The sequence below is a fragment of the Ursus americanus genome, chromosome 7 (assembly GCF_024610735.1).
Source record: "Ursus americanus isolate L20-20 chromosome 7, mUrsAme1.1.p, whole genome shotgun sequence".
NCBI lineage: Eukaryota > Metazoa > Chordata > Mammalia > Carnivora > Ursidae > Ursus > Ursus americanus.
In genome coordinates this window covers 35,338,736-35,362,688 of record NC_142133.1, presented here as the reverse complement: position 1 = coordinate 35,362,688, position 23,953 = coordinate 35,338,736, and the positions used below count along the sequence as shown (strand labels likewise).

At 39.7% G+C, this 23,953-nt stretch overlaps 2 protein-coding genes across 17 annotated transcripts in view; one reads left to right on the top strand and one right to left on the bottom strand.

Moving 5' to 3' along the window:
- Positions 1 to 19,536, bottom strand: part of ANXA4 (annexin A4) — a 151,708-nt gene extending 132,172 nt beyond the window's left edge. Inside the window, exon 1 of the mRNA XM_045788172.2 lies at positions 19,440 to 19,536. The gene's annotated coding sequence lies outside the window, so the exon portion shown is untranslated. The remainder of the gene's footprint in view (positions 1 to 19,439) is intronic.
- A 1,006-nt stretch (positions 19,537 to 20,542) lies between these two features.
- The window catches only part of AAK1 (AP2 associated kinase 1), a 164,175-nt gene continuing 160,764 nt past the window's right edge, over positions 20,543 to 23,953 (top strand). For 4 of the 16 annotated variants that reach the window (XM_087863481.1, XM_087863479.1, XM_087863478.1 and 1 more), the window contains exons 1-2: positions 20,547 to 20,738; positions 21,027 to 21,421. In XM_087863481.1, coding sequence (XP_087719607.1) covers positions 21,259 to 21,421 — 163 coding nt within the window. In that variant the 5' untranslated portion in view covers positions 20,547 to 20,738; positions 21,027 to 21,258. Of the gene's footprint in view, positions 20,739 to 21,026; positions 21,422 to 23,953 lie in introns of all 16 variants that reach the window. The other 12 variants (XM_087863472.1, XM_087863470.1, XM_045788154.2 and 9 more) reach the window with 6 other exon arrangements.

Here is a 23,953-nt window from a genome sequence, read left to right as displayed (position 1 = left end):
AGTACCTTTTATCATACTCCTTGCTTAGTAAGTGACTTACTTACAAATTTAGCTATACATTTTAGTTCATTATTTCAAAATAACAAAGAAATAGCATATTCTTTTTATCTTGTTTCATAACATAAAATGTAAAAGCCAGTTATAGTAGACCTATATTATTATTATTATTATTATTATTATTATTATTTTAGACAGGGAGAGAAAGGGGGGAGGGGCACAAAGAGGGAGAGAGAGACTCTCAAGCAGGCTCCATACCTAGCATGGAGCCCTATGCGGGGCTCATTCTCACAACTCGGAGATTGTCAAGAGTTGGACGCTTAACTAACGGAGCCACCTAGGCATCCCAGATCTATATTATTTTAATCAAAATTGCTTTTAATAATGTTGTTAGATACTATCTGTAATTTACTTCTTAGTGTTTTATAATCTTTCTTGAAACATTTAACCACATATTTGTATTGAAAATAAAGTTGGGGGAAAAAAGAAACTAGACTTTTCTCACAAAGCAAGTTTGATTTACCTGGTAGTTTGAGTAAGAGGACTGGTTTTTCTAGATAAATTAGATTATGTGACACTTTTATAAGTTAAATGAGTAAAATCTATCTCCACAGTTTTGGCAAAAATACATTTAAATCACCTAATAAAAATAGCATTTTATTAAGAAATACACAAGGGTGCTTTGAAGTTAACATTAGTTCTATTTTCTTAAACCTTTTTGAGAATATTGGGTTAAATGAGATACCTCTGAGGGAAAGAACAGCAGTCCTGTGCTAAATCTTGGTAAAGCCTTTTTAATATATTTCCCAGAAGCAGAGGAAGAAGATGGCTGCAGTACCTGGGTAACAAATTTCTGCAAGTGGTAGTTTTCATTTTTCTGCTTTTGATCAAATTTAAGAGGATCAATTAAGTTAAAGCTGATATACTGTTAAAAGTAATTTTTTAAAAAGATTTTATTTATTTATTCGACAGAGATAGAGACAGCCAATGAGAGAGGGAACACAAGCAGGGGGAGTGGGAGAGGAAGAAGCAGGCTCATAGCGGAGGAGCCCGATGTGGGGCTCGATCCCATAACGCCGGATCACGCCTTGAGCCGAAGGCAGACGTTCAACCACTGTGCCACCCAGGTGCCCCAAAAGTAATTTTTGAGAGTAGATCCCTCTGAATTTTTTTGTGTGTATATCTCAGGAGTACAAAGAATAGTGATAGGGCTAAAGGAAAACTCCTTCAAGTCCCATCCATTTATGTATTAAGAAAGTTTTCCCAGTGCTTGTATCTATAAAAATAAAAAATAGGCATAGAACTGACGGGATTAATGAACTAAATTTTAAAAAGCCGCATTCATCTTGTGAAGAAATGCCTTCCCAATATATTTTTGCTTTTTAACAATTTATCAAAATTTGTATCACATTTGTTGTTTCAATCAACTGTATAAAGCTAATAACTGTCATGACAAATAAACAGTTAACCAGAAGGAATTTTTTAAATACTTAGAGATTTTTACTTACAGGAAATTAAAAACTTAAGTTTATTTTGTTGTAGAGAAATATAATGATACAATCAATGAAAAAATTTCAAGCATATAATTCTATTACTTTAGGATAAAATTCTGTGGAGGAATTAGAAATATGTGTTCCAGAAGAAAAAGGAATCATGTGAAATTCCTAGCTGTAGAAGAAGAATTTAAGTATTTATAAATGGATGCTGGTGAGTACTTATATTCCATAGAATGTGTGGTATTTAGTCTCCATTGCATACATTGGAAAGAGTGACGGAACAGTTCTATTTTTATTTTTTTAAAGATTTTATTTATTTGAGAGAGAGTACGACAGCATGAGCAGGGGGGAGGGGCACTGGGAGAAGGAGAAGTAGACTCCCCGCTGATCAGGGAGCCTGATGGAGGGTTCAATCCCAGGACCCTGGGATCATGACCTGAGCCGAAGGCAGACACTTAACCGACTGAGCCACCCAGGCACGCCTGAACAGTTTTATTTTTAAATGACAGTATTTTTAAGATGCCATAGTGACATCCTTTGTAATTATTTAAACTTAAGATGAAAACTTTTATATGTCAACTTTAAAACGTATGAAGGAGGGGCACCTGGCTGGCTCAGTCTGTAGAGCATGCAACTCTTGATCTTGGGGTGGTGAGTTTGAGCCCCACGTCGGGTACAGAGATTACTTTAAAAATTTTTTAAAAATCAGGTTAAAAAAATGTATGAAGGAATACAGGATTAAAAAAAAATGAACTTAATGATGTCAGTGAAAACACTTGAAGACCACTGTAATAGTTCCCAAGTAATGTATGATAGTTCTTGGAGGCCTATCTGAAAGATCATAGATTTCCTCTTATTAAATCAAGTCCACTGGCAAAAGGAACTATTTGGAAAATATTTGCTGAGAGGCACTTGAATTGAGGTCAATGCAGCATTCAATAGTTTCTTCAAAGATCATGACCATGAATGATATTTTAAGACTCTTCATTGAGGTATGGCTGAGGATTGGAGCCTGGCCCTCGAAGATACTCTTTTGTGGAAGGACAGTCACTGGTTAAAGTCTCTGCTTGGGCCAAGTGGTCAAGACACAGTGTCTAATTATGTCAGTTTCCAGGAATGGTTTAGGAAGTGGTAGGCACAAGGGGTTCAAGTGTCATTGCAAAGCTATCTTTTCAGTGTATGGGGCCTGGGATTTGGGAATTAGGGTATATTACACTCAGGAAAAGAAAGGCTTAGGAGGTAATTCGATAGGTATGTCCACCACAGGGCTCTATCACTAGTAAATTCTAAGGATGAAGTAACCATGTTCTAGTCTTCCTGGAAGGTACAGTTGATGTCTATTGTCCTGGCATAACTATTAATAGTCCCCTGTGATATTGTGATTTATAATAAGAAATATATATTTGGTCTTTCCTCCCTGCTTCTGTCACAGAGCTCCTAAAACCCTTGGAATTTCCTAAGTGATAAGAGTGATAGACCTGTGGGCTGCCTGAGTGGCTTAGTCAGTTAAGTGTCCATTCTTGATTTCAGCTCAGGTCATGATCTTGGGGTCCTGAGATTAAGCCCCCATGGGGGCTCTAGACTGGACACGGGCCTGCTTAAGATTCTCTCTCTCCCTCTCCCTTGATCCCACCCTCCTCTCTGTCTTAAAAACAACAACAACAACAACAACATAAAAAGAGTAATAAAGGTCTCTTTATTCATAACAAAACTTTTTCAACCACACCTGAGTTTATGTCAGTAAGATGACTTTCGGAAAGTACCTAAGGATTGGGGCTGGATGCCAGGGGAACCAACTATGTGATTGAAGGGTTGGAACTTTCAGTATTCTCCTCCCTCTACCTCCTGGGATGGATTAGGTAGGGCTAGAGGTTGAAAAATTCCCAATGGTCAATGATTTAATCAACCATGCCTATGTAATGAAGCCTCCATAAAAACCTAAAAGGAGGGGGTTCGGAGAGCTTCTGTATTGGTAAACACGTGAAGATGCCATGAGAGCGGCTGGGAGAGAGCATGGAAGCTCTGTGCCCCTTCCCAAGTACCTTGCCCCATATATCTCTTCCATCTGGCTATTCCTCAGTTATATTCCTTGATAATAAACTGGTGACCTAGTAAGTAAAATGTTTCTCTGAGTTCTGTGAACCCATCTAGCATATTAATGGAACCCAGGAAGGGGGTCATTGTAACCTCCAATTTATAATCAGTCAGTCAGAAGCCCAGGAAGCAACCTGGGCTTGTGATTAGCATCTGAAGGGGTGGGCAGTCTTGTAGGACTGAGCCCTTAACCTGTGGGACCTGATGCTATCTCCAGGTAGGTAGTATCAGAATTGTGGAAAATTGCAGGATACCCAGCTCGTGTCAGAGAATCAGCAGTGTGGGGAAATACTAGAATACTAGAATTAGGGGTGCAGAATCATATCCCCCTTTCATTTCCAAAGTGTTTCAATTGTACTGTAAATTGTATGGAACTTATTATTATAAATGTTTATTCTCAATTTATAGCCTTATTTCATTGTGGACCTGTAAGGAAGAGTTGAAGGACTGGCACTAGTCTACAGACCATACTTTGAGTATTACAATTCTAAGCAGTCAGAATAAGACTTCTAGGAGTATATCCTTATTGTGGGTATTTGCTGAGTGTTTGTTCAGCGAACAGTGCTAAAGTAGTTAGACCCAGAGTCCTAGATTGAACACTCATGTGGATGAGGGGGTAGCTTCCTTGTTGTTCCCTAGACATATACTGTACACCTTCAAAATCCAACTAAGAGGATATGGATGGATGGCAAAAAGATCTAAGAATACATGCCTCACTAAGGATGGGCCAGGGACATTCATACTGTGCTCTCTGACCATTTCAGGAGCCTCAGTTTACATTTTACATTACTTATAACAAGCACATCTTAGTTCAATTCTTTAATGTGCCCATTTCAGTCACTACAACAAATTTCCAAAGTGAGAAGGCTGAGTCCCAATTTAAGAAGGCATCTGGCTAGATGTCCATTAGCTTCCCCAATGACCCACTGAAATTCCTTAAGTGACTCAGAAAAATATTAAGACTCGTAACAACACTGCTTATCTAGAATAATTAAATAGGGGAAAAGAATTCTCATAGGTTTATGAAAAGATTCTACAGCATAAAAAAGCAAAACTCAGTACTCAAGATGTTGAAGAAGGCTACCTTTTGAACAAGATTTACTAAAAGCAATTTCTTTAAAAAGCATCTACTTTATATTTGCAATGAAAATTCAAAAAAGTGGACACACACACACACACACACACACACACACACACACACACACAAGAGGTGATAGATGAGGCACAAATGAAGATGGAAAGGGGGAACCGGCAGTCAGGTAGGGAAGAATCAAAGGAAGGCAGATAAAGTAAAGGGCATTTCTAAGGAAACTAAAATGCAGAATCTAAAGCTACATTAGACACAGTAAGAAGCTAAATGGTATGGAGGGCAAACTTTACAAAGTAGAGGAAATGAAAAAGGCATGATGATCATGAGAGATGACACCACAGACTCAAAGGACAGAGAATGAAGATCTGACATGTACATAGTCGTTCCAAAGAGAAGATGAGATTTTAGGGGCATATACCCACAAAGGCAAGAAAAAAAGTACAGGGGACAACAGCACTAAACTTTTGGAAGAGGGAGAATAAAAGAGTAAATATTTAGCAGACCAGGGAAGGGCTCATCCAAAGGCAGCAGGGGAGAAAGCTCAGAATAAACCTCATGTATACTACTGAGTCTCCAAAAGGCTTAGGAGTTGTTTGCAAAAGGTACCTATAGAAGAATTGGCTGAAAATTTAGAAGCAGGCCAGATCTCCTCCCTGAGTCTGAATGGCCAGGTGACTGCCCTCTCCAGCCCTGGCAAAACACTAACGGTTTTTCTCTGAAAAGAGTAAAACAGGGTATCTCCTCTGGCAAACCAAAATATAGCACTGATGCTGAGAAGATTAAGGAATTGTACACTGCATGCTAGCTCCCCTTGGTCTCTCCCTTAACTGGGTTCTCCAAAACAGTTTCTCCCCAGAAAATATGACCAGCTTAGGTCTAAAGAAATGAACTTCAAGGGCGCCTGGGTGGCTCAGTCGGTTAAGCGCCTGTCTTCGGCTCAGGTCAGGATCCCAGGGTCCTGGGATCCAGCCTCACTTTGGGCTCCCTGCTCAGCGAGGAGTCTGCTTCTCCCTCCACCCTTCCTTCCTGCTCATGATCTCTCTCCTTCTCTCACTCTATCTTAAATAAGTAAATAAAGTCTTTAAATAAATAATAATAATAAAATACATAAAAAAAAAAAGAAACAAACTTCAGAGGTTTACCCTGTAGTGCTGCTTATAGTCAACAAACCCCCGCTGAGCACTCGGTTTCTAGTCATCTTTTCAAATGCCCAGTCTTAAATCTGAAAACACAGCCAAGGATTGTCACATGTTAAGGAAAGTCTTGATAGGAAACAAAGAGACCAAGTCAGCCAAATAAATAGAAAAAGGCAGCTTGATGGAAACAGAGACCATGTAAGGAAAACAAACAAAAAATTGTTAATCCTCAAGGAGGTTTTATATTCATGAAATAAGAACAGAGTCATATAAAAAGAAATGATTAAAGAATAAGAGTTCTTGGGGCGCCTGGGTGGCGCAGTCGTTAAGTGTCTGCCTTCGGCTCAGGGCGTGATCCCAGCGTTCTGGGATCGAGCCTCACATCAGGCTTCTCTTCTAGGAGCCTGCTTCTTCCTCTCCCACTCCCCTTGCTTGTGTTCCCTCTCTCGCTAGCTGTCTTTCTCTGTCAAATAAATAAATAAAATCTTAAAAAAAAAAAAGAATAAGAGTTCTTGAAATTAAAAATATAAATATTTCAAATATTCAGTGGAAGAATTAGAAGACAAAGGTGAGAAAATACTAAGCAAAATAAAACAAAGACCATGTTTTAAAACAGAGAGATGGAAAATAGAAAATTACAAAAGAAAAATAGAAGAAAAGAGATGGGTAAAAATCATCGGTGAGATAATTTAAGAGAAATTTCCAGAACTGCAGGATATGTACTTCTAGAATAATACTGGGACAAACAGAATATCCTATAAATAGTGAGAGAGAAAGAAAAAAAGAAAGACACAGAGAGAGAAAGATTCACATTCAAAGAGTCAGTTATCATAATGGCTTTATACTGCCTAAGAATAACCCTGAAAGCTAGAAGATAATAGAGTAATGCCTTAAAAATTCTGCAAAAAATTATTTCTATCCTAGAATTGCATACTAACCAAATAACCAAGTATTAGAGTAGAACAAAAACATGGCAGACATGGTATTTTTCAAAACATTTATCCTCTGTATACTATTCTAGAGAAGGTACTGAGGATAATTCTTACCAAAATAAGAGGGTAATTTTTATCAAAATAAGAAGACGTGGGATACAGAAAACAGAGGTTCCAACACAGGAGGAGGGCAAAGGGAATTCCCAAGATGATGGTGAATCAGAGGATGTCAATTGCATATCAGGCCCAGAGGGCACGTAGGCCAAACTGATAGAAGACTCCTAGAAAGATTTATATAGAAAGACGGAATTGATACAATACCAAAGTGAATGATCACCTTGACAGCTGGTAAGAACTTGGAGTTGAATTAGCAAAAAGTCTATAGAAAACTAAAGAAATAAAAAAAGAAAACAGCTATTAACTCCAGGAAAACTAAAATGTTCCGTGACAAAAGAAAAGAAATAATCATACCACGTGGCTCCAGTGTGAATAATGTTTACTTATTAATGATAATGTGAACACTGACTACTAATCTAACCAAAACGATGATATAGGTAAATTACAAGATGGACGTGGGAAGGGTAACTGAACGTGGTGGATGCTAGAGAAAAAAGGAAGCAAAGTTAATTTCTACCACAATGGGAAATCAATAGATTATGACCAAAAGTAAAAAATCTAAAAGTAGCAATAAAGGCATATTATTTAAATACAAAGAGTTAAAGACCAAAACAATCAACCAAGAAAGGTGAAAATAATTACTTTCTGGAAGGGAGAAACAGGAGGAAAGTGGGTAGGAGACTGCTATTCTTCACAACGAACCAGAGGGAACTCTTTTAACTCTTTAAGCTATGTCATATATAACTTTGATATAAATGAAAACTTAAAAAAAGTTAAAGCAAATAATCAAAGATTGTATTTCAATATATAAGAGAAGACAACTTCCCTGAGGTGAAAAAACACCTGAATCTATAGGAACAGTTAATTAAAAGAAACTATTACCTAGGGACGCCTGGGTAGCTCAGTCGGTTAAGCGGCTGCCTTCAGCTCAGGTCAAGATCCAGGGTCCTGGGATGGAGTCCCACATTGGGCTCCCTGCTCAGTGGGGAGCCTGCTTCTCCCTCTCCTGGTCCCCTGCTTGTGTGCTTTCTCTCTCTGTCAAATAAATAAATGAAATCTTTAAAAAAAAATAAAAAAATAAAAGAAACTATTACCTAGACGTACCCCTGTAAGTTTTGAATTTTAAGGATAAAGAATTCTACAGTAGAGGCGCCTGAGTGGCGCAGTTGTTAAGCGTCTGCCTTCGGCTCAGGGCGTGATCCCAGCATTATGGGATCGAGCCCCACATCAGGCTCCTCCGCTGGGAGCCTGCTTCTTTCTCTCGCACTCCCCCTGCTTGTGTTCCCTCTCTCGCTGGCTGTCTCTGTCAAATAAATAAATAAAATCTTAAAAAAAAAAAAAAAGAATCCTACAGTAAAATTTATTACAAAGGAACAAAAATAGAGAAGGTTTTAGACTTTTCCTCAATAATAAACATTAGAGGACAATGGAGAAATTTCTAAAGATTTGAAGGAAAAAATTACATCCAGGAATTCTATAGTTAGCCAATGTATCTTCTCTTTAACTTGTAAAGACAACAAAGAGACATTCACAGTATCTTTAAAAGCACATCATCCTCATATCTTTGTAGAAGAAAACTGCATGATGATATATTCCACCTGTTTGAGAGATAACTCAAAAATCTCAAAGATCATGGTATTAAAGAACTCTCTAGAGGCATTATAATAAGGCAAACAAAGAATTTAATCAATATAGTTTTATAATTGTGGTTTAAAGCAATTCAAATGTGAAAAATTATTGAAAGATAGAATAATAATTTCATAATAAAAACAGCTAACATATTTATAAAGTGATAGGCTCTAGTCTAAATGCTTTACATGAATTATCTCATTTAATTCTTAGAATAGCTCAATGATGGTAAGTACCATCATTATGTCCATTTTACATATGAGGAAACTGAGGCATGGGGGAATTAAGTAATTTGCCTAAAGTCACACAGCTAGTATACTGGCTATTAAACTGTTCTATGCTGAGATCCCAAGGCTGGAACTCTGCAATTCCCATTTCCCAAACTTCCTTGACAGCTGGCTCCCTGTTTCTGCTAATAAGAGGCATTAGAAGAAGACTGTAGGGAGGGAGTAGGACAGAAGATCCGTCCTTCCTGTCTTCCAGTACTGTCAGTGTCGTTCCACCATCAGCAGCAAATTGGCTCTAGTTCCCAGGTTCTTTGGGCCCCCCCAGCAGGAATCCTGCTTCACCCCTGCAGAGGTATTTCAGCAGGGGTGGGGTAGGGAATCCTCTCCTCCTCTGAAGTTCAAGCACCAGCTGACAATTTCCCCTCAAAGATCTGAGCACCACCACTACAGGGTCTCTCCTCTGAGCTCCAACGTTCTGGAAATGACTTCTCCCTTTTTTCTTACAGCCCTAAAAGTGGAAGCTTTTTCCTGCAGTTATCAATCTTTGGTTACCTCTGTTTCTTGTTTTTTCCTTTTAGTCTTCCAACATTTGTGTAACCAATTCCCGGCATTAAAGAGTCTTTTGAAGTGAAATTATTTTTTTAAAGATTTTTTTTTTATTTGAGAGCGCGCACGCATGAGATGGGGGGGAGAGAGAGAGAGAGTGCACAGAGGTAGAGTGGGAGGGAGAAGCAGACTCCCCACTGAGCGGAGAGCCCGATGTGGGGCTTGATCCCAGGACCCTGAGATCATGACCTGATCTGAGGGCAGACACTTAACTGAGTGAGTCACCCAGGAGCCCCAATACTCTGTTTGAAATAGTGTGGTTTCTATTTTTCTGATTGCACCTTGACTTACACAGTTAGTAAATGACAGAGCTGGGATTCAAATCCCGTAGTTTGACTCCAGAGCCTATGCTTTCAATCACTATTCATATTATTCCAAGTTCTTTTTTTTTTTTAAGATTTTATTTATTTATTTGTCAGAGAGAGAGCACAAGCAGGGGGAGTGGCAGGCAGGGGGAGAAGCAGGCTCCTTGCTAAGCAAGGAGCGTGATGCGGGATTCGATCCCAGGACCCTAGGATCATGACTTGAGCCAAAGGCAGATGCTTAACCGACTGAACCACCCAGGAGTCCCTTATTCTAAGATCTTAAAAACAAAACAAAAATAAGACAAAAGAGTGAACATGATTTTAAATAACCTTGGGACAAAGAGGGACTAAACACTGTAAAATATAATAAGAGTATTTATTTATTTATTATAATTAGAATATTAAATAATGATAGAGAAAAGTGAAAACTTCTGTGACATGTGAAAGCTATATTGACTGAGTGAAAGGCTTAGCTTTAAATGGTTTTATTTTGAAATAAGAAAAAAGCAAATAAACCAAGTATTTGTCTGAATAATTAGAACCATAACAAAATAAAACAAAGTAAAGCCAAAGGAAAAACAAAATACAAATAAAAGCAGAAAATAATGAATTAGAAAAATCTCCACAGTTGATTTTTAAAAATCGAATAGCAATTTCTTTGAAAATACGGACAACAGTTGTTCTGATCAAATTAAATGGGAGAAAAAAATAAATATACAAAATTAGAAAGAGAAATGGATATAATAACAGAGAGAGTATTTTTACACTCATGAGAGAATGAAAAATACAAATGAATGAAAATAAACCACTGATTCACCAGCACTATTTTATGTGCTGAGGATACAGTGGTTAATGAGATAAAACTTCTATCTTCAAATTTTACATTTATTTGATTAACATTTATATCTTAACTGTCTTCTTGCCTACTCTGCCCAAGCTAAACTGAAAAATTTATGATTTTTAAAATATGCAAGTCTCATGTCTGTTTTTGCTTATTATTTTATCATTTGAAAAATTTTCAGTGCCTGTTAGAGGTCCTTGCACATAGTGGAAAAAGCAGGCTGTAATGCAATATATTCTCTATAAACTAAAACTATTATACACATGTTCTTTGGTAATATATATGCATTTTGAAAATGATAGGAAGGATATCTTCCTAACTGTTGTAGGGTTTACTTGTGAATAATAAGATCAATTATTTCTATTTTCTTCTTTCTGCTTTTCTAATTATTTCCAAATTTTACAAAATGATTATGTATTATCATAACTAGAAAAACAGTTTTAAAAATTAGCCATCAAAAAAAAAAAAGCCTAAGATCAAAGTGGGAAAAAGGGCTTTCCATTTATGTGACAATGGTTTTAATTAATGTCGTTAATATATAAAGAGTTGAACATTCAGGGGCGCCTGGGTGGCACAGCGGTTAAGCGTCTGCCTTCGGCTCAGGGCGTGATCCCGGCGTTCTGGGATCGAGCCCCACATCAGGCTCCTCCGCTATGAGCCTGCTTCTTCCTCTCCCACTCCCCCTGCTTGTGTTCCCTCTCTCGCTGGCTGTCTCTATCTCTGTCGAATAAATAAATAAAATCTTTTAAAAAAAAAAAAGAGTTGAACATCCAGTCTAAAGTAGTCACACAGGTACTCTATCACATCACCCTAGTCTAATTATCTGTATGGCATTCATCACTAACTAACATTTTCCTTGACTTGTTTGTTTATTGTGTTCTCACCTGACCCCAGTGTAAACTCTCTTATAAGGAGAAACCTTATTTATCTTGTTCCATATCATCTTCCCTGTGCCTAGAACAGTGCCTTGCACATTGGAGGAGCTCAATATTAAATAAACTGATTTAGTTGAATAAAAAGCATTTTCAAATCAACTCTTTAGAAGAAGAAATACTCCAACAGGAAAACGGAAAGGGATCTAATTTTAAAATGAAGAAATATACATATCCAATGAGTATTAGACTATAAACTCTGTAAGGGAAGGAATACATCTACCTTATTTATCATTTTTTCCAGCTCCTAGTGATGAAGGATAGTTGGAAGAAGGGTAGGCAGGGACAAGAGGCCCTGCCCTATGAGGGAACCACTCTTAAAAGGATTTTATGCCAACTTCCACCTCTTCCCACATGATAGATAGATGGTGATAGATGACAAAAAACCTGATCAGATGACAGGGCACAGAGCGTTAATCAGATTAAAACAGACCATCAACAAGCCCATAAAAATCCCTAGACTTACAAATTTCTTGGTGGCAACCTTCTCGGGTCCCCTCCCTCTTTGGGAGCTTTGTACTATTACTGAATAAACTTTGTACTATCACTCAATAAACTTTGCTTTGCTGCCCACCACTCTTCGTCTGGTCTACCTCTTCATTCTTCAAATCTGTGTGACCAAGAACCTCAGGCACTGAAGTCAAAGAAATCCTGTAACACTAGCATAGTTTTGGCATGTAACAGGTACTTAACGAAACAACTAATGAATGAAGTAATGAACATGGTGTTAAAGAAAAAAATTTCCTGACACTTGTCAAAGACAGTAAGGAAGATTTTATTCAAGAGGAACTATTGCAATGAGGGTTTTTGAGTAAGGGAGAGAGATGGAGCTCAAGTCCAGATACAACCAGGGTAGGTGGAGACTTACAGCCAAGGGTGGGGGTCAGTGGACAGAAAATTCCTAAGGAGAAATATCAAGAGGAGAAACATCAAGCTAGGGGGATTCTTGCTAGACAGACTCAATAGGATTCTCACTGAAGGCAAGCCAAGGTGATAGGATACATAGAATGGGGGATCAGATATCAAAAGTGATCAGATATGAAGGGTGGGGGATTTTTGCTAAACTGACTCAGCAGGATTCTTGCTAAGACTGAACTAAGTGGGCCAAGCACAGAGCCCAAGGTCAAGATCTAGTCAAAAGAGGACTCAGAGGAGCCTGGCTCGTGTTTGGCTAAGGATAGAGTCCCTGTCAATTAAAAGTACCCAAGCTCACTAAGTTAAACAACGACAATTTAAAACAATGAGCACCATCTCTACCTATCAATGGGATAGATTTCTCTTTTAACTGTACAGACTCAGTGTTTTTTGTTTGTTTTTTAGAGAGAAAGAGAGAGAGAGAGTACACATGATCAGGGAGGGGTAGAGGAAGAGAATATTAAGCAGACTCCACACCAAGTACATGGGAGCCATCTCACAACCCTGAGATCATGACCTGAGCTGAAATCCAGAGTTGGACGCTTAACTGACTGAGCTATCCAGGTGCCCGGACTGAATGTCTTCTTTTAAGACGAAAAGCTCCTTGAGAGCAAAGAGTGTATTTATTTTGTTCATTGCAATAAAATTTCTGGTGTGTATGTAACCCATGGTAGGTGTTTAATAAATATACGTTAACTGAATCAACAGTGGAGAACAAATTAGTATAACTTTCCTGGAGGAAACATAATTAAATATATATATATATGTATATATATACACACACGAAAATTATATACATGTAAATGTAATGTAAATGTATGAAATATACATGTAAAACATTAAAATTTTAAAATAAAATGATAAAATATTCAACAGTAAAGAACTGATTATTAAGCATCCACTAAAATAATGTTTCCGGAGAATATATAATGAAGTGGGAAATTATTAAATGAAAAAAATAATAGAATGGATCAAATATGCAATGGGATCTAATATGGTAAAAAAAAAACCCAACTGTATTTATATACTGAAAAAAATGCTAAAAGGAAATTGATCAAAATAGCAGAAATAAATGGAAAGACATTCCATGCTCATGGATTGGAAGAATATTGTAAAAATATCTATACTACCCAAAGCAATCTACAGACTCAGTGAGATCCCTAACAAAATACCAATGGTATATTTCATATAAATAGAACAAAAAACCCTAAAATTTGTATGGAACCATAAAAGACCCCAAATAGCCAAAGCAATCTTGAGAAAGAACAAAAGCATCATGCTCCCTAATTTCAAACTATGTTACAAAGCTATATTAATTAAAACAGTATGGTACTGAGCTAAAACAAATATATCAATGTAACAGAAGAGAGAGCCCAGAAATAAACCCCTGAATATATGGTCAATTAGTAAGACAAAGAAGCCAAGAATATGCAATGGGGAAAAAACAATCTCTTCAAGAAATGGTGCTGGAAAAACTGGACGGCCATATGCATAAGAATGAAAATGGACCACTATGTTACATTGTACACAAAAATCACCTCAAGATAGATTAAAGACTTGAACCTGAAACCATAAAACTAGAAGAAAACACAGGTAGTAAGCTCCTGGACACAGGTCTTGAAGATGATTTTTTAAAATCTAATACCAAAAGCAACAAGAACAAAAATAAACACCAAACTAAAAAGCTTCTGCACAACAAAGGAAACCATCAACAAGATGAAAAGGCAACCTACTGAATGGGCAAAAATGTTTGTAAATCATATATCTGATATTGGGCTAATAACTGAAACATAAAGAACTCATACAACTCAATAGCAAAAAACCCCTTGAACAATCCAATTAAAAGATGGCAGAAGAGGGGCACCCGGGTGGCTCAGTCGTTAAGCGTCTGCCTTTGGCTCAGGTCATGATCCCGGTGTTCTGGGATCGAGCCCCACGTCAGGCTCTTCCGCTGGGAGCCTGCTTCTTCCTCTCCCACTCCCCCTGCTTGTGTTCCCTCTCTCGCTGGCTGTCTTTCTCTCTGTCAAATAAATAAAATAAAAATCTTTAAAAAAAAAAAAAGATGGCAGAAGATGTGAACAGACATTTAAAAAAAAACCATACAGATAACAATAGGTACATAAAAAGATGCTCTATATTATTAATCACTAGGGAAATGCCAATCAAAACCACAATGAGATATCATCTCACACCTGTTAGAATGACTAGTATCAAAAAGACAAGAAATAACAAATGTTGGTGAGGGTGTGGAGAAAAGGGAACTCTTGTGCACTGCTGGTGGGAATGTAATTGGTGTTGACACTATGGAAAACAGTATGATGGTTCCTCAAAAATATTAAAAATAAAACTACCATATGATCCAGCAATTTTACCTCTGGGTATTTATCTAAAGGTAACAAAACCACTAACTCAAACAGATATCTGCATCCCCATGTTCATTACAGCATTATTTACAATAGCCAAGATATGGAAACAAGCTAACTGTCCATCAGTGGATGAATGGATAAAGAAATTGTGGCATATATATATATATACATATATATACATACATATATATACATATATATACATATATATACATATATATACATATATATATACATATATATACATATATATACATATATATACATATATATATACATATATACATATATATACACATATATATATAGTGGAATATTACTATATATATAATGGCATATTACTAATAACTGAAACATAAAAATATGTATTACATATATATATAATGGAATATTACTCAGCCATAGAAAAGAATGAGATCTTGCTATTTGTAACAACATGGATGGACCTAGAAGGCATCATGCTAAGTGAAGTAAGTCAGAAAAAGTCAAATACCATATGATCTCTCTTATATGTGGAATCTAAAAAATGCATATATTAAGCCTATAGGTACAGAGAACAGATTGATGGGTGCCAGAGTCAGGGACTGATGGGTGGGAGAAATGGGTGAATTGGGTTTTTTTGTCTGTTTGTTTAAATAAATCAAATTTAAAAAAAAGGACCTAGAGCTGTTTATTGGACACAGTAACGTGGAGAACTAATAGAGATGACAACGATAGACAACTGCACTGATGTGCTTTGCTGGAAAAAGGTGGAGAAAAATGGGGTAGTTACTGAAAGAGAATGAAAACTCAGGGTAAATTGATATTCAACTAGTGACATCAAAATAAACTGCAGGAGAAGGTGGAAATGAGTGACCTAGAGCATCTCGGGTGCCTTTCATAGCGTTAGGGAGGACTGAATATCCTGTACCTTTTCTTTATTAATCCTTTGAGATTTACTGATCATCAAACTTTCAGGTCTAGAAACTTTTGTGACAAAGGAATTCTTCTAAAAGAACATTTCTGTGGTTAATGAGACTATTAGAGCTCAATCTAATTAGGACCCTGATAAGAAGCATTAAATATGTTTCAGTATAGATTTTTTTCATTAAATCACTAACTCATTTGTTAAAAATATTTATTGAGCACCCACTATGTATGTGTGAGTCCACTGCAAAGGACAGAAAGATGAGTGTGATGTAATCCTGAAGGGATAAACAGGTTAACCAAGGCTATAATGGAGGTACATTCAAAGATCTGCAGTAACAGTAAGTAGCAGAACACAGCAGAAGGAGTAGCTGAAAGATTTATAGGGCAACTAAAAAGAGAAAGGGGATTTAGACCTCCAATAGGCTGTTGGACTGGATATGCTGAGAGGTCCTTGAAATTTTGAGATTCATGAAAATAGTCAATGCAAAAAAAAAAAAAAAAAGCCAATAGTAGTTATCTCTGAGTGATTTTTACTGAGTTGACTTTTATTCTTTATACTACTTTCTTCAATGATTATGTAATTACTTTTCTAACCAGAAAACAAGAACAATAAATGTTCTTGTTAAAAAAGGAAAATGGTCGTTGTAATTTCCCTTCTGCTAAACAGTGGTTCTCAAACTTGAATATGAATCAGAATTACCTGGATGGTTGGTGAAAGGGGATTGCTGCTCCCGCCCCTACCTAAATACCTTCTAGCTGTTTTTACTATGATTGTGCCTTTCTTACTATTTTTAGTTCCCTCTCTCATTTAATACACTTATTTTACAGGATATTTTAAATTCCTTGAAAGGATGATCATATTTTACTCACTTTTATTTATTTTTTTATTTATTATTTATTTTTTTAAAAGATTTTATTTATTTATTTTGACAGAGAGAGACAGCCAGTGAGAGAGGAAACACAAGCAGGGGGAGTGGGAGAGGAAGAAGCAGGTTCATAGCGGAGGAGCCTGATGTGGGGCTCGATCCCATAACGCCGGGATCACGCCCTGAGCCGAAGGCAGACGCTTAACCGCTGTGCCACCCAGGCACCCCTGAAAATAAATTTCTGAAAACTGTATCTCTGTGTACCATTTTTAGTCCTGGAGAAAATACAACAATGACAAATATGTCAATTACATCTCGGAAGAGCAGGAAAAATATTTACATTTAAAAAAGGTTTTTTAAAATGTTAAACCAAAAGTGGAGTAAAAAAGTATATGGCTCTCCCCCTTAAGTGATGCATTTGATTAGTTCGTTATTTAGTAATCAAATAGTTAATGATCTGAGTGGGGCCTGATAATCCGTGTTTCTAGTAAATTCCAGTGGACTAAAAGCTGGCAATATAGAATGGCTACATGGTGTAGTTGAAAATGACGAGGGTTTTGAGGTCAGTCAGGTCTGCCTCTGTCCTTTACAGGCTCTGTGTAGCCATAGTTGACATACATTAACCCCGCTCAGCCTGTTTCCACATTGACAAAATTAAGGGTAATACACCCCTCATAGGTGTATTATGAAGACTGAATGATATGATTAAATACCCAACACAGTGTGGGCCTTAGGTAAGGTAGTTAATTCATGTTGGTCCCCTTTTCTTTGATTTTCTCTAAGGGTGCATCACACATTGCCATAACTGGGTTTACCGTGACACGAGTTAGCCACACCACAGGGCAAATCATTTTCTCCCAACAAACCATGCACATCCCTCTGCTACTAACAAAATATTCACTGTTCATCTATAAAATTGGGGATAATAGGATAATAGTATCTACCTTAATATAATAGATAATAGTATCTATTTTGCAGAGATGCATACAGGAGGATTAAACAAGATAATATGTTAAGTGCTTAATACAGTAACTGGCATATGGAAAATACTCACTAAATGTCACTTTTTTTCCCCCTTCTCTCTCTCTCTTTTTTTTTACGGGGTGGTGGGGGGAGGAGAGGGAGAGAGAGAATCTTAAGTAGGCTCCATGCCCAGCGCAGAGCCTGATCTCACAACCCTGAGATCATGACCTGAGCCAAAATCAAGAGTCGGCTGCTTAACTTACCGAGTCACCCAGGCGCCCTCCCCTTCTCTTTGATTAGGTATTTATCCATAGTATCTCCTAGACTAAGTTCAAAGGCTCACCTAGTCCAGAATACTTCAAATCAATTTTTCCACCTTATTCAGATTGCTCTGTTCTATGTCACATTTAATTTGAAGTCAATTATTTGGCGTATTTACATACTGGCAAAGGACACACACTATAGCTTTTGTATTGAATGCTCAAGGAGATAAGTAGAAGACTGTTCCTTACTCTGAGTACTTGAGATGACAATATACATGAAAAGTTGAATAGGAACACAACGAAGGGTGGGACAAATCACACAGAAAGTAAGTGTAGTAGGAGTTTTGGGATGATGGTGGCTGGTCTGTGATTATTTTGCACTCAGCAACAAGAAAATTATTAAGAGTTGTAAGAGAGCACTGGTTTTATGGCTGAGAAAATAGGTCCAGAGATCTAAGTGGTCTAGGGCACAGCTATGGAGTGGCAGAGATTTCCTGTCTTCTGGTCCCTTGCTGCTTGCAGATATGTTTCTAACTATTTTCTAGTATTTTAATCAGTTTATATTTGTTCTTTCTAAGTAGGTAGTTCAGTGTAGCTAGTTAAACACTGGGCTCTAAAGCCAAAAAGTCTGGGTTTGAGCACTGGCTTTGCCAGTCACTATCTGTGTGACTTTGGACAACTTGTTTATCTCTATGCTTCAGATCCCCCATTTACAAAATGAGTACAATTACTATTACCTTATTTCATAGGGTGGTTATGAGGATCAAATAATTTATTATATGTAAAGGATTAAAAACTGGAGTTTTGTCATTATACTTATTAGTCTCTGAAAGAATGGAAAGCAAGAAATCCAGTGTTCCTGGATGTTTTTTCTTTCCAATCCAATGTTTTTTCTTTCTTTTGCTTCTTTTAAAAAAAAAACCTCCTCAAAGCATCAGGTGGATGCTTGTTAGCTGCCTTAATCCTATCACATAAAAACAAGTTTTTGTTCCTCAGAAGTGAGAGTTGGGATTTGCATAAGTCTGGCCTCGTCTGGTAACAGGAATGTCTAGAAAAGTAAAAACTGAGATAGCAACAGATTCTAGGACCCAACAGAACTTCAAAAAAGTCAGTCAAGATCAACAGATGTAGATAAAGATGGAGGTCAATGAATCTAATTCCAAATGAGCTTTCCCATCTATTTTAAGGTCTATTCCAAACTTCCTTAAGAGAAAATCTAGCCTTTTAAGGAAAGTGCAGAGAACATGCCTCCGTGGGCTTCCTTTGAGGGAATGTTTTAGCAGGCGCTGCATTCCACCCTGGAGGTGGCTGCATGAATTTGTGAACTGAGGTGACAACATTGACTCCCTCTGGAAGAAAAAATGCTGTCTCTACACAGGAAGCTTAACTACAAAGGCACTCCTTGAAAAAAGATGGGGGGGGGGGGGGAAGGAGGAGGAAGAGAGGGAGAAGGAAAAGAGGAAGGAGAAGCAGCAGTTCAGGGCTCAGTTCAACATTCAGATTAGAGAAGGCAAGAACCATTTTTTCCCCTGGAGTACCTCTCTGGCCTCTTCTCAAATGCCTGTTGAAAAAGTTCTGGGATGAAATACAAACCAAGAGCCCTATCACAGAATTAGGGAGAGCTGGTGGTGGTGAGAAATAACCTATATTCAGGTGGTTAGAAAAATCATAGATTTTTTTGCGGGGGGGGCAGGGATTTGGAACTACTTTCAGCATCATCCATCAGGAAACCTAGGGATGGAGAAGGGTACTAACCGGCCTTCCAAATCTTCTGCATTTGACTGATGAAAATCACGTTGTGGACTTTGGCACTCAGGCGGTATCAGGGTAAAATAAACATCAAGGAGGAAATCTTGAAGTGAAAAAGAAATAACAGAAGGTCAGCCTTGGGTTCTTTGTGAGGGGATTTGTGAAGGTCAGGCCCACCCATAGCATCAGCAAAGGGGAAAGAATTAAGCGTCACCGTCGGCAGCCGAGTCCTGAAGTTTGGGATCAGAGACAACGATTTGGATCTGCTGGTACCCTAGGATCTGCCCCGCACACACCCCTTAAGTTTCTCGGGTTCAAGTCTCGCCTGTAGATTCCCAGACGAAACACTGTCTTGTTAAGCTTTCTCACAGCGCCTAGCTCAGAGCTGACTGCTGAGCAGTTCTCATAACAACTGGGAGCAAAACAGCTTTTGAGGTTGCGGGCAGAAGGGCACAGGTTTTACTTAGGGTTGGCGTTTGGGTGTGGCCTTGTACCAACTGCCAGCAAAATTCTCCCGACCACCCCTTGTCTTCCACTTTCTGCCCAGGTGACGTCGGTAAGCCCCGCAGGACAGGCTTGAGGCTAAGAGGTTAAGCCGCGTCCTTCAGGTGTCAGCCTCAATCCTTTTGGAAACAACAACCCCCAGAATCCCTTGTGCAGGGAGGTCAAGCCGCAAATAAGATGGCTCCAAAAGGGTGGAACATGCATCAGTTTCCTAGTCCTTGGTCGTCTCTTTACCGGATGTGTTTAAATAACCGAATCCCCACAAATGCACCACCCCATTAACCACCTTCGAGGCCAAGGAGGCCACCGCAGCCACCTCGCTCGCTCCTTCAGGGGGCATTCTGGGAGTTGTAGTCCAGCCGCTGAGTTGCGCCGAACTACCTTTCCCATGGTGCCATGCGGGTGCCATCGGGCGATAAAAGTTCTTTTCCAAAACTCTCTCCACTCTGAGACACCCCCCTCCCGGGTCCCCTTCTCTCCGACGACTCCTTCTCGTCTGTCGCGACTGAGCGGCAGCAACAGGAGGGCCTCCGCCCGTCGCCGCGCCGTCCCGAGAGGCACTTCCGGCGGCGGTTCACTTCCTGGTTGGGTGGATGGAGCCGGGCGGGAGCGCGCGCGGGGGAGGGGCGGCGGGTCAGTCTCCGCTGGGCGCTCCGGGGATCAGCTGGCGGGCGGGCGGGCGCCGAACGGGGCCCCGGCTCTCGCTGCAGCGCCGCCTCCTCTCCGCGTCGCAGGCCGGCCCGGCGGCCGTGACAATGTTGCAGGGCTGGTAGCTGGGCGCCAGCCGCCGAGCCGTCTCAAGTGGGTGCCGCTGGGATGCTGCCTCTCGGGGCGGCGGGGAGACCCAGGAGGAGGGGGAGGCAGTGCCCGGCTGGGTCGGCGCTACCCGAGGCGGCCGAATCCTTCCTTTTTCCGAGCCGCAGGCACGGGGGTCCCGGGCTCTGCCGGGTTTTCCGCCCCAGGGTTTTTCTCGCTAGGAAAATGCATGAAGCGTTTCCCTGGGATGATGGCTTTTGCTCTCTCTAGGACTCAGCGGTTGAATTCGTAAGTGTGTTACTGATTCATCCTCTCTCTCTTCTGTCATCACAGGTTTAAACTTACACGAATCGCTCTCTTGAGGAGGAGGGGACCGCGGCGCGATTGACACGCATATTCCTATAGGCATCCTCCCTCAGCCCCCACCCCCACGGCCGGATTCGGGTGGCTCCTCTCCGAGCTGAAATCCGAGAAGAAATCCTTGGATCTCTTGTTTTCTTAAAAAAAAAAAAAAAAAAAATCCAGAAACCGTCGGTATTTTGCTTTACTGCTTCCTATTCGCAAGATGAAGAAGTTTTTCGACTCCCGGCGAGAGCAGGGCGGCTCTGGCCTGGGCTCCGGCTCCAGCGGAGGTGGGGGCAGCACCTCGGGCCTGGGCAGTGGCTACATCGGAAGGGTCTTTGGCATTGGGCGACAGCAGGTCACTGTGGACGAGGTGTTGGCGGAAGGTATGGTGGGACTCTTTCAGTGCGCCGTGAATTAAAATCTTATGCTGATGCAGCAAGACTGGTTTCTAGTTGTTCAGTGTATGAATGGGTTTTGACCAATTGACCCTCCCTTCCCCCTTCCCTTGCTCAGTGAATCATTGTCCTTGAGAAATTTAAAACTGAGATTTGAAAGTGACAGGGCTTGTGGGGTGGAAGGACGTTGCTGGAAATTGTTTACCGAGTGGCCTTTTATTTTATTATTTTTTAAAAAATTGGCAAGCCAATTCTTGTCTGCCTCACTGAATTATAAGGATCAGATGAGAAAACGTATGTGTGAAAGTGTAAAGCTTCACGTCAGATGTAGGGTGCTAGGCTTGTCATCCTCCTTAAACTTGAAATTGTGATGTGAGGGCTGAAGGGTGGAGATGGAGTAGCTTTAAGAAGAGAGAGGGTTTTCTCCTTCTGCCCAACTTTCCCACTCCCTGGAGCAGGCATTTGAAGAAGAGAGGATTTTCAGAGAATGGGAATATGTCTTTCTAAGAGCCAAGGCTCTTGGTGGATTTGACTAGTTTTGTTTCCTGACCCAACTGTAATCAGGTCCCCAGGATGTAGCCAAGATAACAGAAATTACATGTGATAAATGTGGTTATTTTGAAACCAGTCTGCTAGGCCCCTCTTCCTCCTGTTTTAGTTTTTATTTTTATTTTTTAGCCAAAAGAATTACTTGAGAATGGCATCTGATTTTTGTTTTTCTTCTATTGGAGATGTTATTTAGATCTGCTGTGTAAATTCTCTCCATGTGTGTTCATCTGTATATCTATAGATATGTAAATATATATTTTTATCCCTGAGGCTTTCTGGAAATCTTTGCATGTATCTTTTGGTAACCTTAACCTCGACCTTCATAATTATGCTAGACTCATACTTTTCACAGCCCATTGCCTGCCTTGTGTGCTTTTATTTTTAATAAAAGCAGCAATTTCCTTGGCATGAAGCTCTTCAAACTAATTGGATGGGGCCAACATGCTGTAGGTTGTGTTATCGGCTGAGAGGGGATGGGGGAAGGGGGAGGCTTCTGTTACTGCAACATGGTGGTTTTAGGGGGACAGTTTATTAGCTGGAGAAGGAGCCCTTTTGCAAGCTAAGGTTGAAGCAAAGGTCCTAACCTGGGCCTGGGAGATGCCCGTCATGGTGAGTGTTGCAGGCGGGTGGGTTGAGAGGAAGAAGCTGTGTTTGGCTCTCAGCTTGTGCAAGTACTGGGTTCAACTTGGGCCCATTTTTCTGGGGTTAGGGTGGAAGCCTTTACTTTAAAAACACTAAAAAAAAAAAAAAAGATCTGATAATGAATGTCCTTGTGCAATTCTTGCTCTTTTCCATTCTTAGCCCTGTTCTAGCTGGATTTAATCCGGGGCCTGAGTCACTGTCCCTCTGGATCTTTCCTTGTGGGCTTTGGTGCAGGATGGGAGATGCTTCTGTGCCCGCTGCCAGATCCGCACCCTTGAGTCTGATCTGTGTCTTTCATCCCTGTGCTAAAGCCCTTAACTGCAGTGGGATGGGGAAGGAGTATGTGAGAGAGAAATCAGGAGGGATGAGGGGACGCAGAGCTCTTTCCTTCTTTGAATGGCTTCTGCTGACCTTATAGCCCAGGAGCATTTTGTTCAGCTGGGATATTGTCTCATTGTGTAGTTGGTGCTACCCTAAGCAGTGCCTGTTCTCAGAGTCTGAATGATGGGGAAGAGAAAAGGTAAAATTGGTCTTTGTTATCTAGGCTGTCCTCCTCTTCCCTGGAATTCATCCCTGAAAACTGCACATCATGCATTATGGTATTTTTATGTGGAACTTAGGGCTTGCAGCTCTGCATTCATTTATTCATTCAACAAGCAGTTATGGAGTATTTATGATGTGCCAAGCACTGTGCTTGGCCCTGGGGATATGACATAAAACTAGCTGCTATCGTTTGTAAACTACGTTGAGAGATGGAAAACAGTCAGTTAGAATAGAGTGATATGTGCTATCATGGAGATAAGCTTAGGGTGCAGTGGCCCCCAGTTTTAGAGAGCCAAGAATTGCTTTCTGCAGGAAGTGACTGACCAAAGAATGAGTAGGAGTTATCCAGGTGTGGAGACAGCCTGGACCAAGACTCAGAGCAGCAGGAGAGAGTCTCGTGTAAAACTGGGTCTGCTGATATTGCCCTCTTTATAGTCTTTGACTGTAAGTGAGTTTGAATTTGTGGCTCATAGAAGTATATAGCTATGTAGGAGTCTGTATACAAAGTATTTATGTAGCACCTACTAAACCACTAAGTTCTGAGAGGGATAACAGGGAGGTCTAAAGGGTGATGTCTGCCTTTAAGGAGCTGCCAGTGTAGTTGGTAAGATGAGGCAAATATTCACAAATATAGTACAGCATGGTTACCAGCACTGTCTGCAGAGTCAGGCAGATCTAGGTTCGAATTCTGCGTCTGTTCTTTACTAGTTGTGAAACCTTGGATAAGACATTTCAAATCTCTTTTGAATCTGTTTCCCTGTGGCAGTGGTTCTTAAAAGTGTGGAG